The sequence below is a fragment of the Vigna unguiculata genome, chromosome 5 (genome assembly GCF_037176805.1).
Source record: "Vigna unguiculata cultivar grain cowpea cultivar isolate G323 ecotype 2 chromosome 5, ASM3717680v1, whole genome shotgun sequence".
Classification (NCBI taxonomy): domain Eukaryota; kingdom Viridiplantae; phylum Streptophyta; class Magnoliopsida; order Fabales; family Fabaceae; genus Vigna; species Vigna unguiculata.
In genome coordinates this window covers 1041192-1057026 of record NC_140796.1, presented here as the reverse complement: position 1 = coordinate 1057026, position 15835 = coordinate 1041192, and the positions used below count along the sequence as shown (strand labels likewise).

General features: G+C 28.9%; 3 protein-coding genes across 4 annotated transcripts; all 3 read right to left on the bottom strand.

Annotated features, from left to right (window-relative positions):
• Positions 1–130: 130 nt before the first annotated feature.
• Positions 131–818, bottom strand: LOC114185586 (uncharacterized). Its single transcript, XM_028073407.2, has one exon. The coding sequence runs from the start codon at positions 665–667 to the stop codon at positions 254–256; it is 414 nt and encodes a 137-aa protein (XP_027929208.1). The 5' UTR covers positions 668–818; the 3' UTR covers positions 131–253.
• A 2965-nt stretch (positions 819–3783) lies between these two features.
• On the bottom strand, positions 3784–6437 carry LOC114185580 (heat shock cognate 70 kDa protein-like). The gene is made up of 3 exons (XM_028073399.2): positions 6299–6437; positions 5683–5957; positions 3784–5466 (listed from the first exon to the last, which is right to left on the bottom strand). Exons 2-3 carry the CDS (start codon positions 5900–5902, stop codon positions 3875–3877), a joined length of 1812 nt encoding a protein of 603 aa, XP_027929200.2. The 5' UTR covers positions 5903–5957; positions 6299–6437; the 3' UTR covers positions 3784–3874.
• Positions 6438–12592: 6155 nt separating this feature from the next.
• LOC114185703 (uncharacterized) lies at positions 12593–13928 on the bottom strand. 2 transcript variants are annotated; one of them, XM_028073577.2, is made up of 2 exons: positions 13899–13928; positions 12593–13652 (listed from the first exon to the last, which is right to left on the bottom strand). In XM_028073577.2, exon 2 carries the CDS (start codon positions 13604–13606, stop codon positions 12824–12826), a length of 783 nt encoding a protein of 260 aa, XP_027929378.2. In that variant the 5' UTR covers positions 13607–13652; positions 13899–13928; the 3' UTR covers positions 12593–12823. The 2 variants fall into 2 exon arrangements, with proteins under 2 accessions (XP_027929378.2, XP_085529665.1); XM_085673539.1 differs by having other exon boundaries at positions 13889–13918.
• Between the last annotated feature and the right edge of the window lie 1907 nt (positions 13929–15835).

Genomic DNA, 15835 nt, shown 5'->3' with positions numbered 1-15835 from the left:
GGTAAAAAAAAATGGTTCTAATGGGGTTTTTGGATTTAGAGTCCTAAATTTTGCCATTCTCAGGCGCAAATTTTCCTTATTGGACATGCAAAGGGTCAGATTTAGACAGTATAGTTCATCCCGTGAGTAATTTAGAAAAAAACAAAACAGCTTGAAAACGGTTTACTGAAAACAGTAAAGGCAACAAACATAGCATTAAAATGTTACAACACTAGTAGAACTTTGTTGATGGGAAGCTTGAGTAAAGTAGAACTCAAGCAGGTAGTTTATAGGACTCCCTTTCAACAGCTGTTTTGAGGATACTGTCTTCTTCCAGGACCATCTGAACTGGCACGAAACCCAACCCATCAGCCATGGCAAGCAGCATCTGCCTGGTTTCATTCTTGAATTCATCAAGATCAATCGTGCCATTCAAGTTGTGATCGAATTGTACGAACAAGGATTCATACACCTGAGCAAGCTCGTCTGGATCTGGCTCCACATCAATACCGAAGTGGGTTTCCAACACCCTAAGGCTCTGGAGCTCCTTCAACATCTCTGCATACGAGAGAAGGCCATCATTGTCTGTGTCAAGGTAAGCAAAACGGTTACTTACTGATACACTGAATGCTTCCTCATCCTGAAGGAAGTTCACTATGGTCGCACCATCCAAAATTTCTACACTCATATTTCTCTTCTACTTGAGCTCAAACGGAAGGTAGGTTTTATGGACAGGGAAAGGAGAGGCTTGTGTATGTTTTTGCAAATGCTGTGCTTTGATGAAAATAGTTTATTTTCTAACTAGTAATTTATAGTGTTAATAGTCGGTAAAGAGCATATATTCTTCAATTACTCGTACCAAAGATTAAATGGTATCGAAACCTTCCCCTGTTTTGTGTCCTACGTTTGATTAGTGTCTTGGCTTGTTTATTCTTTAGTTTAGCGGACTATATTGGATGCTTCCTTCCCACCTTAGGTCGTGATTCTTGGTATTTTCCACTGTTTTCATTTCACAAATTCACACTTGTATGGTGGGAAATGATTGGCATATGGGGTAAATTTTTTAAATAAGACTAAAAATTGTCAAAACGAGCCAATGTGACCATACACTTATCATGTGTCAAGTTTAGGTCTGTCAATTTGGGATATCTTCTACTGTGAACTGAGTCATTCTTAAAAAATATCTAAATATAAAAAAGACCTAATTACAAATTAAGTCTGATTTTTTTGTTATAAATTTAGTGTATAAATTTATTTTTTATTACGTTCATTTTAAGTTATACATAAGCTGATCTAATTTTACTTTATCTTTTTATCTTTTTGTTCTAGATGTATTTCACGGAAAAATTTCCTCGAAACAAAACCTACTGGGACAGGCAATGAGTCTGAATTTGCAATTGGGATTGGGCAAAGGGGTATTGAAAGTGCAAAACAGGGAGTGTCCCAGTTTTAGAGAGAGATGGTCTTCCACTGAATAAACAAAGAATACTTTAGAAGTCTTAAACAGGGATAACCACTCATTGTTTTAATATATTCAATAAGCTAAAGTTATTATGCTTTTATGTTTGCAATAAAGGATCTTCTTCGTTTATACTTTATTCTTTCTTAATAAACTAATGCCAAAGCTTATAAGAGTATATGTGTTTGGTACCACATCAGTTTTTTCTTAACGAAAAAGGCCAAACACTCGTTCCTACCTCACTTTTAAAAGTACCATATTCCTTAGTATATAAGTTTCAAAGGAGGATCTTCTTCGTTTATACTTATTTAATATTTTTTTCCTTTAAATTAAATTTATTTATTAATTTTATTGAAATAGGTTAACAAAAACTCATAAGAATTTGTAGTCCACTGGATCAAGATTTAAATTTTTGCAATTTCTTTTTCAATACCTTTCTTTCGGACTAAATCCTGGAATTCTTTTACTAATAAGTAAATATTCTGTAATTTAGTTTTGAGAATGTACTAAAATTAAATTTCCAAATCTGTGAACTAAATTTCAGAATAAGACATGAATAGTTTCTAATGTTTTAGTGTCGTATTGTTTATATATATATATATATATATATATATATATATATATATATATATATATATATAGTTTCTCATAACATTTTTTTTTAATATTCTGCAATTCACTTTTTTAAGAAAACTATATATATGAAAAAAAAAATCATTTATCACAAAATATTAGTTATTATGGGGCAAAAAAAAAAAATCAAATCGAATATTAACGTACGATATGTTAAAACTTAAAAATAATCTAACCCACTTACAAAAGAAAATCAGCACAATCAACTTCTCTGTTCTAAATTTTGGGTCCTAATAATATTAGGATTGATATATACACCATTGCGAGTTTGATTTTTCATATTTATTTTAAAATAAAAATTATTATAATCTTTATTTTAGTAGAATAACAAGTATACTTCTATTAATACTAATTTTGACATGATATTTTCAAAGTTCAGGAAAAAGAATCTTCTTAAACTGATCTTCCTTGTGGCATCACGTTTTGTTAGTCTTATTTAGTTGGCATTAAATATTTATGGATAGAATTTAATTTATTTTGTTTAATATCTATGGATAGAACTTAATGCAAGTTTTATTGTTAAATACTCAATAAATTAATATTAAAAAAAACGTAGGAGTTAATTATTAAGGAATAATTAGTGTTGCTGTCTTCCTTATAAAGGAATGGTAGAGTTCGTAGAAATCAGCGCACTCAATTGAACCTTCATTTGCCGTGTATAAAGTCTCAGATTAATTAAACCAGCATCTTTATATTACTATTAACATTTTAAATATATGAGAGCATTATTTAGATGATTTTTTTTTTTTAAAAAAAGACTTATTAGAAAAATATATAAGAAATAAAATGAAATTATCTATAAATTAAGATCAGTTTATGATTTTTTTTTTCTTAACTAGCTAAGAAGGGAAGAAAGATACAGGGCAGGATGAAGAAAAAGACTGTTTCAGCCTATTTAGTTGGTCTGCAAAGATGAAAGTTTTTCATTTTTATTCCTCTGAATTTATTTTTGAAGTGTCATAATTTGAAAATATATCTGAAATTAAGGTTCATCAATTCATATGTATTCACGTTTTAGGTTTTTTTATTAAAATAAATTGAGTATATTTTTGTTTCTAGGATATAAAAAAGTGAAAATTTTAAAATTAAAGAAAAGAAAAACAAAGAAAATTTATGCAGCTATTTTGTATCCTTCATTAATGAGGAGATAAACATTGCATGTACCAATCACAAATATTATCGTGCTGGTTTATTGTTTATTATTTTACATCATATGAAACTTTATGCAACACTTTCGCTTTAGCTACTTAATGGCTCAACTCGAGACATGAAAACAAAAGATAATGCATTATACATCAAATTTCACGAAGTTGTTACATGCGTACAATTTTCTTCTACAAACTATGATGTGTTTTGTCTTAATATTTTGTGTTCCACATAAAAATATTCAAATTAATGAAAAGTTAAGGTATTTTCCCTGCATTTACAATGACTTGAATTATTAAGAAACTACATGGTTGTTAATGTCAAACTACCAAGAAATTGCTACAACACCTTCAACATTCATTAAACAGATAATTATTTTTATTAGGCATAGTCCTTTTCAAATGCCCTCCATAGTGAAAAAAAAAAACTACATTAGAAACATGCAAATTTGCAAAAAACAAGAGTTCATACCATTTTCTAAAAAAAAAAGTACTCCAACGTACTGCATGCAATTTCTCTAAAACGTATTTTCATTTATTAGGAAGAGGTAAAAGAGATGTGTTTAAGCAAGAACTGAATCCATTAGGAAGTAAAATTTTAGAAACATTTTTAGATAATTTGCATTTTTCAGCAACATGAACTTGAAATTGAAACAAACTAGTTAATCCTCATTATCGGTTCAATGAGACTCTTCATCTCGCGCAGATGATCCACAAGCACACCTGTTTCTGTCTCCTTGCTGGCACCGAGCAATTTGCTGGCCTCTGCAATTGCCACGTTGATCTTCGTTTTGTCTTGTGTATCAAGCTTAAAAATGTTGTCAACATCCTCGACAGCTTTCCTTATCTTGTAAACGAAATCTTCCAAAGCACTAATTGCTTGAACTTTCTTTTTGTACTCCTGATCTTCAGCCTTGTATTTCTCAGCTTCTTCCATCATCCTCATAACTTGTTGAGTTGATAATCTCCCCTTGTCGTTGGTTATGATAATACTGTCTATTCTTCCGCTGCTTTTTTCCTCAGCAGTTACACTTAGGATACCATTAGCATCTATACTGAAGCATACAGTTAAAGGATGGCCTCTAAGAGCATTTGGACTTCCATAAAATCTAAAAGACCCAAGCAAATTGTTATCGCTTGCTCTTGTCCTCTCACCCTCGTAAACCTCGATTAGGACGGAGGATTGGAAGTCTGCGGATCTTACAAATCCTCGCTTTTTTTCAACAGGAATGATGGTGTTTCTAGGAATCACAACACTCATGAGATCTCCGTTTGCAGATATACCAAGAGATAGCGGTGTAACATCCAATAACACCAATTCAGGAAAATATTTAATGCCGTCACTCAATATAGCAGCCTGCACAGCAGCTCCATGTGCAACAGCCTCATCAGGGTTAATGCTCTTGCATAAATCTTTTCCCTTAAAGTAGTCTTGCAATAGCTGTTGCACTTTGGGAATCCTAGAAGAACCACCAACCAGTACAACACACCTATCTACAGTCTCCATACACTTTCTAAATAGGTCCATGTTGAGTTCCTCAAATCTCGTACGAGTCATTGATGAATGGAAATCAATACCTCCAGATAAAGCATCTACCTCAATGGTGGTGTCAACAGCATATGAGAGTGTCCTTTTTGCTCTCTCACAAGCGGTTCTCAACCTTCTCAAGGCTTTTGGATTTGCACTAATGTCCACTTTATTCTTTCTCTTGAACTCCTCTACGCAGTAATTCAGCATTCTGTTATCCAAGTCTTCTCCTCCAAGGTGAGTGTCACCCGCAATTGCCTTGACCTCAAAGACATCATCTTTCATTCTGAGGATAGACACATCAAATGTACCACCACCAAGATCAAAGATGAAAATATTTCTCTCCCCATCACAGTTACCTTTGTTCTCAAGCCCATAAGCCAGAGCTGCAGCCGTGGGTTCATTGATTATCCGCTTAACATCGAAGCCAGCAATGGTAGCAGCATCTTTGGTTGCTCGTCGCTGAGAATCATTGAAATAAGCCGGCACAGTTACCACAACATTCTTAACCCCTGATTCCAAGTATGATTCTGCAATCTCACGCATCTTTGTAAGGATCATAGATGAGATTTCTACAGGTGAAATGCGTTTCTCCTTACCCTTATAGGAAACAACTATCATGGGTTTGTCATCAGAATCAGCAATGACCTTGAATGGCCACAGCCTTAGATCATTCTCAATAACGGGGTCACTGAATTTTCTGCCAATTAACCTTTTCACATCTGCAATGTTCACCATCAATATTTTTCTTTAGCCAAATGAGATTAAATCAAGCATTCTAGTCTACTTCGTCAATGTTATATTCAAAGTAGCCTTCAAGGATACAATTGATTTTAATAAATAATTTAAAGACAGAGGACGAAATAATTCATACTGTAAACATACAAAAGGAATTCACAAATAATAGAATAACATAACAATAACAAACAACTAATTACCAAAGACAGTGTTGGTTGGGTTAATGGAAGACAAGTTCTTAGCGGCATCGCCAATCAACCTTTGATTTTCTGTGAAAGAAACACAAGAAGGAGTGATTCTATTGCCTTGATCGTTGTGAATGATTTCCACTCTATACTGTTGTTCTTTCCATACAGCAATGCAAGAGTATGTAGTGCCAAGATCGATTCCAATAGCCCACTCCTTATTTTGTTTTGTCATTTCTCTTAATGTAGAATGCGTTCAAATCCAGAAGAATTGAACCTAGCCACAGAGACTAACGATGCCCAATATAAGAATTCATAATCTTTAAGCATAATAATTGAGAGAAGGAGTAGGAAAGTATGATGGTTAATTAATTACTAAGAAGTTTCATCTTTACAAAATCAGAAAACTGATTACCGTTTTTTTTAACGTTTAATCTTAATACCAAATCTCGAACAATACATACATAAATGTCTTTTTTCATGAAATTTACCTGTTAAGGTACTACAAAAGAATAGTTGGGAGTAACAACACAGTAAAGAAGCATGTCAGATATGCAGTGATGCATATTGTTATGTTATTAGTATATACACATAAATAGAGATAAAAGTAGGAAATAAGATGAAGCTTTACCTTGAAAACAGTAAAGAAGAAACTAGTAAGGGCTCTGAGTCTCTTATGTTTTTCTTGCTACTACTCTTCAGAATTTCCACAACAATCTCTTCCGAATCACACTCTTTAGAAGGAGATAAATGATAGGTTTTTATCAACAAGTGGGGTTTTGAAAAGGATGATAGAAACTATTCAAATTCAATTGTGCAGCTTTGGTATATAAAGATAAAAAAACGGAAGAATCAATTTAGATTTTCAACATGAAATTTGATGTTTGAGTAATGAAAAGTGTACACTATAATCATTGAAACTAGAGATTTATATTTTAAAAGGTGATGGAACCATGAGAAGCAATGATTTCTTAAAGTAAAAAAAAAAATGCTGAATATATTGATATTGATTTAAAAATAAAAAAATGGAACAATCAATTTAAATTTTCAACATGAAATTTAATGTTTAAGTAACGAAAAATGTACACTAGTCATTGGAACTAGAGATTGAGATTTTAAAAGGTGATGGAACATGACAGGCAATGATTTCTTCAAATAAAGAAGCATGCTAAATATATTGATATTGATTCTGTAAAATATATTTAGGTGTACTTTTTCTGTAAGAATTAATTGTTCCCATTAATTGCAGACCCTTCGTGCACAGAGCAACTTGATAATAAGGAAATTGGAAAGTCACCATATGATATAATGTTAGTTTAATTTTTTTTACTCGAATAAAAAATATTTAGGTTTTATTTATTTTCAATACAATTTCTCTTGGATTTTCTTACTTTCATGTATATAATGTGTTCTAATATTTTAAAAATGACAAATATAAAATAATAAGTACCAATAAGTTTCGTTATTCAATAGAAGACTGTAACCAATTTCTCACTCTCCACGTAAATTTGTTGTCCATTATACCTATCTACTTTTAATTTTAAAAGTTAATATTATTTAGAAGCTACTATTAATAATTTTTTAGTTAAAAATAAGAAATGTGATATTATTACGTATTGCTACTGTGTGGGGATGCAAGTATGTATCATTTAGAAAACTTTTAATATTTATAAAATAAATATTATTAGTTATATCTTAAAATAAAATACAAAAATGACTGTTATAGATTTAGAGGGATAAAATGAAAAAAAATATTGTAGTAAGTGAAATTAAAATTCACATATTTTATAATTAAAAAGAGTAATTTCAAATTTTATAAAAATAAAAAATAAAGAAAACATTTTAAAGAGCCAAGTAAAAACTTAATTACTATAGTTTTTCATAATTTAAACAATAATTACTAATTACTTAAGGGATTAACATAATAATTTAGTGAACATTTAATGGATATAAAATATCATCATATATCCAAACTCAAATTTCAACCAGTTAATAGATTGTTGAGTTTTTTTTTTTCTTTAACTTTTTCTAAGCGAATTTGATTTTTGACCATGTGAAGCAAGGTTTGAGAGACAAAAACCTCATAATTGGGATAATTTATTTGGATAATTTATTTTACAACCACTTTCCAAAAATAATATTTTTCATAATTTAAGTTAATTTATAGAAACTATGTTACGTTAGTTTTTTTAAATCAATTTTTTAATTTATAAGTAAGTTATTTTATCTTGTAAAAAAATTATTTTACTTTTTATAAATTTTTGTTAATAATAAGTATGATTTTACTATCAATCAAGACATGTCTTTAGTAAACTGTTTATACTATTATTTTTGCTGTTTATTATTTACAAAACTATCATATTGTTTTCAATTTATTTCCTATTTTTTTCAAAGTTTGTTAAAAGTTTATTTTTGACAACATTTTATGAAGAAATATTTAAGATTATAAAAAAATATATTAGAAATCAGTTTCACCATTCAAAAAATGAAAACAAACAATAAACGTACATATTCTAAATTTATAGTTGTTCTGTTCATCCACTCCAAAACTGAATTTCCCATTATTAATCTTTTATGGAAGAACATTGTTTCTGTTGGATTGTATACTGTATTGTGCTTGAAGTATTGTGCTTGACTTAACTAAACCACTCTCTGAGGGGGTTTTCTTCCTGCACCCCCAATATTTCTTCTCCACCTCCAAACTTTTCATAAATTCCAAAACTACCCTTTTAGTATTTTTAAATTTTAAATCAATTAATCTCTATTTCTCTCTCCTATTTAATGCTTCACTTGTTTTCACTCAACCCTAGCCGCCGCACACCCCTCAATCTATCATCTGCCCCCACTCACCACTCTAACGTGCCTCACTGTCGTGCCCCACTCCTTCTAATTTTTTGTCCGCTCTTCCTCTTCCCTTCCCCATTCCTTTCCAACAGGTAAGTAAAGCTATCTTATTGTATATTTTAATTTTATAATTTATTGATTGTTTCTGTCATGTTTGCTATATTTGCTCTATGTAGTTATTATTTTTTATTTGAATATAGATCTGTAAAAACACAAAGCTGGAAGTCGTGGACTTCCATAGAACCAGGTTGGGAAGAAAAAAAAATGGCACTTACGGAAGTCGACATCAATACCGGAAGTTGACTTCCGTAGTTAAAACTGAGTTAGTAAATATTGATTTCCGTAAGAGCACATGACTTCCGCAGGCCAGTAGTTCCACTTCCGTAGGCGAGTTCCACTTCCGTAAGGCGAGTTCCACTTCCGTAAGGCGAGTTCCACTTCCGTAATGACGTGTTCCGTAATTTTTTTTACCTAATTTTAATTTTAATGTAAATAATTTTGATATTAATTAATTTTAATTATTATTAATTTTAATTAATTATAATTTTAAAAAAGTAAAATTTAGAATAATTAAAATTTTAGTTATTTACGATTTTGAATAATTTTAGTTTTATTTAATTTTATTATTGAGTAAATATAATTTTAAAAAATTATAATTTAAAATAATTAAAATTATAGTTATTTACGATTTTGAATAATTTAAATTTTAATTAATTTTATTATTGAGTAAATATAATTTTAAATTATTATAATTTAGAATAATTAAAATTTTAGTTATTAATGATTTAGAATAATTTTAATTTTAATTAATTTTATTATTGAACAAATATAAATTTAAATAATTATAATTTTAAATAATTATAATTTAGATTAATTAAAATTTTATTTATTTATGATTTTGATAAATTTTAATTTTAATTAATTTTATTATTGAGTAAATATAAATTTAATAATTATAATTTGAAATAATTATAATTTTGAATAATTATAAATTTAGTTATTTACGATATTGAATAATTTTAATTTTAAATAATTTTTTATTGAGTAAATATAATTTCAAATAATTATAATTTTGAATAATTAAAATTTTAGTTATTTACCATTTTGAATAATTTAAATTTTAATTAATTTTATTATTCAGTAAATATAAATTTAAATAATTAAAATTTTGAATAATTAAAATTTTGGTTATTTATGATTTTTGAATAATTTAAATTTTAATTAATTTTATTATTGAGTAAATATAATTTTAAATAATTTTAATTTTGAATAATTTTAATTTTGAATAATTTTAATTTTAATTAATTTAATTATTGAGTAAATATAAATTAAAATAATTATAATTTTGAATAATGAAAATTTTAGTTATTTACGATTTTGAATAATTTTAATTTTAATTATCTTTATTGTTGAGTAAATATAATTTTAAATAATTATAATTTTGAATAATAATAATATATTATAATTTTGAAAATATCCCTCGAACCCACTGATCGTGACAACAACAAAACCAAGATGATATGCTATCCCTCGAACCCACTGAATCAACTCATCTCGTGTTGAAAATATCTTATCAGTCGTAAAATTATTTGTATAGTCTCCATCACTCATCTCATTTATAAAAGAAGAGAAATCTGAGATGAAACTCAAATTTACTTGTGAATCATAAAATTTAAAGGAAGATCGTCCATCTTAGATAATTTAACCACCTATAATCTAACATTAGTAATCAATACCACTTTTTACAAAATAAAATAAATATAAAAAAGGATAATGATACTTTAACCAACTTTTTTTGACCTACTTTTAACCCACTACTCTTATCACCCTTAGATCATCACATCACTACCAAAAATTAAAATAGATGATCAAAGGGTGATAAGAGAGTGGTGGATTAAAAGTGGGTCAAAAAAAGTGGGTTAAAATATCATTTTCCTATAAAAAAATTAAAATATTCCTCAAACAATTAAATAAATATAAAAAAAAAATCAAATATACATAAACACTCAGCCATAAAAAAATAAAAAAAAATTAAATTCAATCAATAAAAATTAAAAATATTCATTCAAAAATATAAAACAAACACACAATAAATAAATAGTAAACTTAAACAAATAATAATTAAAACATACAAAAATATAAACAAAAAATAAATATTCATGTAAATAAAAGTTAAATAAATAATATAAATAAGTAATAAATAAAAAATAAGTTATTATTCAAACCGTAACAAAATTATAAATTACAAAATAAAATAAATTAAAATATTACTAGGTCTAAAAGCATGGAAGTAGAAAAGTGAAAGAAAAAAGAAAAAAGACAACTTAGTATAGCGAAGTGGAAAACTGAAAAAGAAAAAACAAAGGTTAGTCATCTACGGAAGTGGAGTGGAAAAGTGAAAAAAAAAAAAACATGGTAGAACACAGAAAGCATCGGAAGTGAAAAAAAGAAAAACAAGATAAACCACTAACTACGGAAGTGGAAAAAATTTACTCACCACACCACTTACCAAACAAATACTCGACTTCCGGGCGAAATATTCACTTTAAAACCGGAAGTCCACTTCCGTAATACTATAAACATTTACTTCACCGGAAGTCCACTTCCGATTTATTCATACACTTTCGGAAGTCGACTTCCGTTTCACACATACTTCGGAAGTCGACTTCCGTAGAAGGAAAAAAATTATTAAATTTCAATTGTCTCCGGAAGTCGACTTCTGTTTTACATATACACTTCCGGAAGTCGACTTCCGTATATGGAAAAAATAACTTAGAGTTCTGCATGACACTTCCGTAAATAAAAATGACTTCATGAAATATTAAAAATGCACCAACATTTATCTCACACATAAACTTATCAAATATAAACTTCTATTCTAAATATGCGTACCTCTTTTTCTGAGAAGAAATGAAGCAAATGGAATTTTACACCTCAACCACGAAATTTTTTGCAGTGAAAGTGAAAGTAAGTGTAAGTGAAACTGAAGAGGGGTGCAGGGTATATAAATGACTGGCCGGTAATTAATTCAGGCAGCCAACTAACTCTACCATTCATAATTACGTCTACCTAATTAAACTTTTTTTATTTATTTAATTTTCCAAGGGCATAAATGGAAGAGCATGAATATTTAGAGGTGCAGAAGAAATATTGGGGGTGCAGGAAGAAACCCCCCTCTCTGAGGCATATAAACAGGGTGATTGAGAGAGGACATTCTTTTGTGGAGGATTCAGAGTTTATTGAAATTATTCAGTTTTTTTTTTTATTAAAATAAATGACTATATTTTTGTTTCTGGGATATAAAAAAGTGTAAATTTTAAAATCAAAGAAAAGAAAAACAAAACAAAATGTATGCATCTAATTTTTATCCTTCATTAATGAGGAGATAAACATCGTCTGTATCGATCACAGATATTATTGTGCTGGTTTATTGTTTATCATTTTACATCATAAAACTTTATGCAACACTTTCGCTTTAGCTACGTTGACAATGGCTCAACTCGTGTCGTGACATGAAAACAAAAGTAATGTATTATGGAAAATCACATTTTTATTATAATTTTATCTTATAAAATGATATTTTTTAAATGATTTTAAAATATTTAAAAAAATAAAAAAAATGTAAAATTATTTAAAAAATAACATATAAAATTATAAAAAAAAATTGTTAAAATTTAATAGTAAAAAAATTATTTTCCGATACATTATACATCAAATTTGCACGAAGTTGCTAAATATACGCATACAATTTTCTTCCACAAACTATGATGTGTTGTCTTAATATTTCATGTGTTCCACGAAAAAAAATTCAAAATTAATGAAAAGTTGACGTATTTTCCTTGCAACATTCACGATGACTTGAATCATTAAGAAACTACATGTTTGTTAATGTCAAACTACCAGGAAATTGCTTCAACACTGCAACATATTCATGTACAATTTCATAAAACCAGATAATTATTTTTATTGCAAGTCCTTTTCAAATGTGCCCTCCATAGAAAAAAAAAAAAGAAGAAGAAGAAGCTACATTAATCATAATACTTTATCAGCTTCCATCCATCTATGCAAACAACGTGGGAAATTTCTATAACATTTTCATGCAAACATATATACTTTCTTCTACAAAACCATTACTTACATAGCTTGAATTTGTACTTTATTATAATATAGAAAATTCCCAAAACCAACACAAATTGAAACACTCTCATTCAACATCATATCTGCACTCATGGTAAATCAAATGAACAACGAACCATATTAAGAAAGCTTTGCGATCCAAACAGTGGCAATAATTTAAGAACCGTAGGATCTCCTAATCTGAAACTAGGGCTTCAACAAGAGAAGCAATGGCAGTTATAGGGTTTCCAAAAACAGCTGAAAAAACCAGTTTAAATACCAACACAGCAATCTTTGTGTACTTCTTCATCGTCCCTGACCTCCTCGTACTTCTTCTACTTCGTACCATGTCCATGCTTCTCACTGCAAGCTGAGAGTACTCTCTCTCACTCTCACTCTCACTCTCACTCTCACTCATCCCAATTTCACGACTAAAATAGCCCTTATTCAAATTCTCAAGAATCAGTTGCTTAACACACCAAACATGGTAACAGCAACTTCCCCCAGAATCCGAAGACACATAAGACCATCCTCTGATTCCATCCACAACATTCCTATGCTTACATTTCACACACTTTGAAGGAACCTTCTGACACAGTTGAAGTGACACAAGCCCTTCTTCATCAGAAATGCTATCTTTCATCTTTAAACAGCATGGATGAAGATCATAACCTGTGCTTGAACAATGGTACACAAACCCTAGAACATCCTTTCCACAAGCATCACAGTATCTCACGCGGTGCCCTGGTGCTTCCTCGTATAACTCGAAGTGGCTCCTCGGAAAAAATCGATGAAAGGCGAAGGAAACAGCAGTTGCACACTCTTCGTGCAGGATGTAACCACAGTTCTTGTTTTCACAGTGGTAACTGCGTCCAAACCCTACTTCTCGACATCCACTGCATCTGTAGGGTGACCCTGGTGGCTTCAATTGCATCGGTTGTTCTGAATGGCTGGGACAACCCCTCTTTGTAGCTCCCATGTCTCTTTTTTCACCTTTGTTTGTGATGTAATTAAGGATACAACCTCTGTTAAAACAAAGAAAATGCAACAACAAAGAAAGTTATAATGTAATGCTAAAAATAGGAAACTGAGATATATGCAAAAGCATAATTGTTAAAAAGAAAACTATGTAATCAAACTATATATCGCTAGAGATAACAGGTGCAATGAGAAAAATTCATAGATGTGAAAGAATAGCAGAAGTAAATTTTAGGGTTGACGTGAAGATAAGAAAAAGAAAGAAAAATGTTTTGGTGGATACACTATCTCACTTTGTAGTGGCAAAAGGTGTATAAGATGTCACTTTGTTGATAAACATGTATATATTATTACTATTTATAAGCAATACGTTAAGTAAGGGCTTCATTTCCTTAGTTACTTGGAAAGCAAACCATTTCATTATCTTCTTTGATACGAGACAGCAAACGCGTAGCTAAACTTGTTATTCCTCTTCATCTTTCTGATGATCTTCTGAGTAACTTCTCTTTAAATTATTATTATTATTATTATTCCAGATTTTATGTCGTATTTCCCCTTTCATTTTGGTCTCACAAACTCAACACGAAACAAACAAACATAAAGTATATGCACTTGTGCCGTGCTTTGTTCTGCCTTAAACAATAAGGATAAGTTTGACACTTATCAAAAATTAAGTGATGTTCGTGTTATTTATCTCATTGCCCGCAACTTATTTGTTTGTTTATTTTTCTTTAATATGGACTTTTATTTCTAAATTTTGAGAGTATTTTAAAGTTTTGTATGAATGCGAGGCAAAATAAGAAGAGAGAGATATCAAAATATACACATGTCAATACAAGTTTAATTAATAATTATTTTATATGGACAATAATAATAATAATAATAATAAAAATAATAAAAATGTTACATTGAGGAAAGATGTCTTAAATTTTTTATTTAATTGGGATGGTGACCTGCGGGAAAGTTATGTAGCTTTTTTGGTGTTTAATTTTTATTTTATTAACAAAAGATATTTTATAATTATAATAGAGTGCTTGCAATCCCACCCCGTTTATAATATATATATATATATATATATATATATATATATATATATATATATATATATATATATATATATATATATATATATATATATATATATAATAGCAAAATATATAATAATTTTCTTGCTTTAATTTATCGAGAAATTCCGTTAGCTTATTACTGTCTCAAAACATACACATCACGACCACAAATGTGTCCTCAACTTTTTGGTTCCTTCATGGAAATTGTAGCAGCTGTTACTGTGCAATTCCTCTTATACGCGTCTTTCAACTTATCATCTTTAATTAATTTCCTTTATATATGCATGATTCAGCTTCTCAATACTATTTTCCAAAATTATCTTTATCAAGTATAATATAGATGATAATTAACAGCCTAGAAACAATTTCTCATCTGAATACCATATAGAAGAAATGTACTCAAATATACCTAGAAGAAGAATGTGTTCAAGGATTAATAGTTGAAACTGAAAATATTATATTGTTTAGAAAACATGGTTCTTAAAGTTTCACATTTCTCAGCAACATAAACTTGAAACAAACTAGTTAATCCTTATATAATGGTTTTCGATGAGACTCTTCAACATGTCTATAATGGTTTGCTAGTTTAGCATCCTAAAATATTTCCTTTCATTTCTTACATATTTATTATTTTTATTATTTGAAATAAAATAGTTAAAGAGTAATGGTAATTTCTTTTAAGGGATCTTTTATTATTTTTTTTGAAATAAATGTAATTTTTTCTATTTGTAAAATTTTGCTTTTGTCTACTTTTCCTTATGTTGATACCTAGACGACTTCGCAGGCTTCAAATGCATATACCACCAAATAAATAAAAAAAAATGAAAATATTTTTCTCTTCAAAATAGTTACTTTTCTTCTAAAGCCCATATGCCAAAGTTGCCATGGGCTCAATAATTATCTCTGAAAATATAAGTTGCCATATGCATATTTTTGTTTTGAACTTTTTTTCGTATAAAATTCTTACAAATTTTGTTAGGAAAAATTAAATCGTAAAAAATTGTTATTAATTATTTTGTAAAATATTTTATATAAAATTTTTTTTACAATAATTTTTTAAAGAAAATATTTACAAATTTTATAAATTTAAAAGAAATAATTATTTATGAAGAATTTTCTATCCGTTAAAATTCTTAGAAAAAATGACAGAAAATTAATTTTTT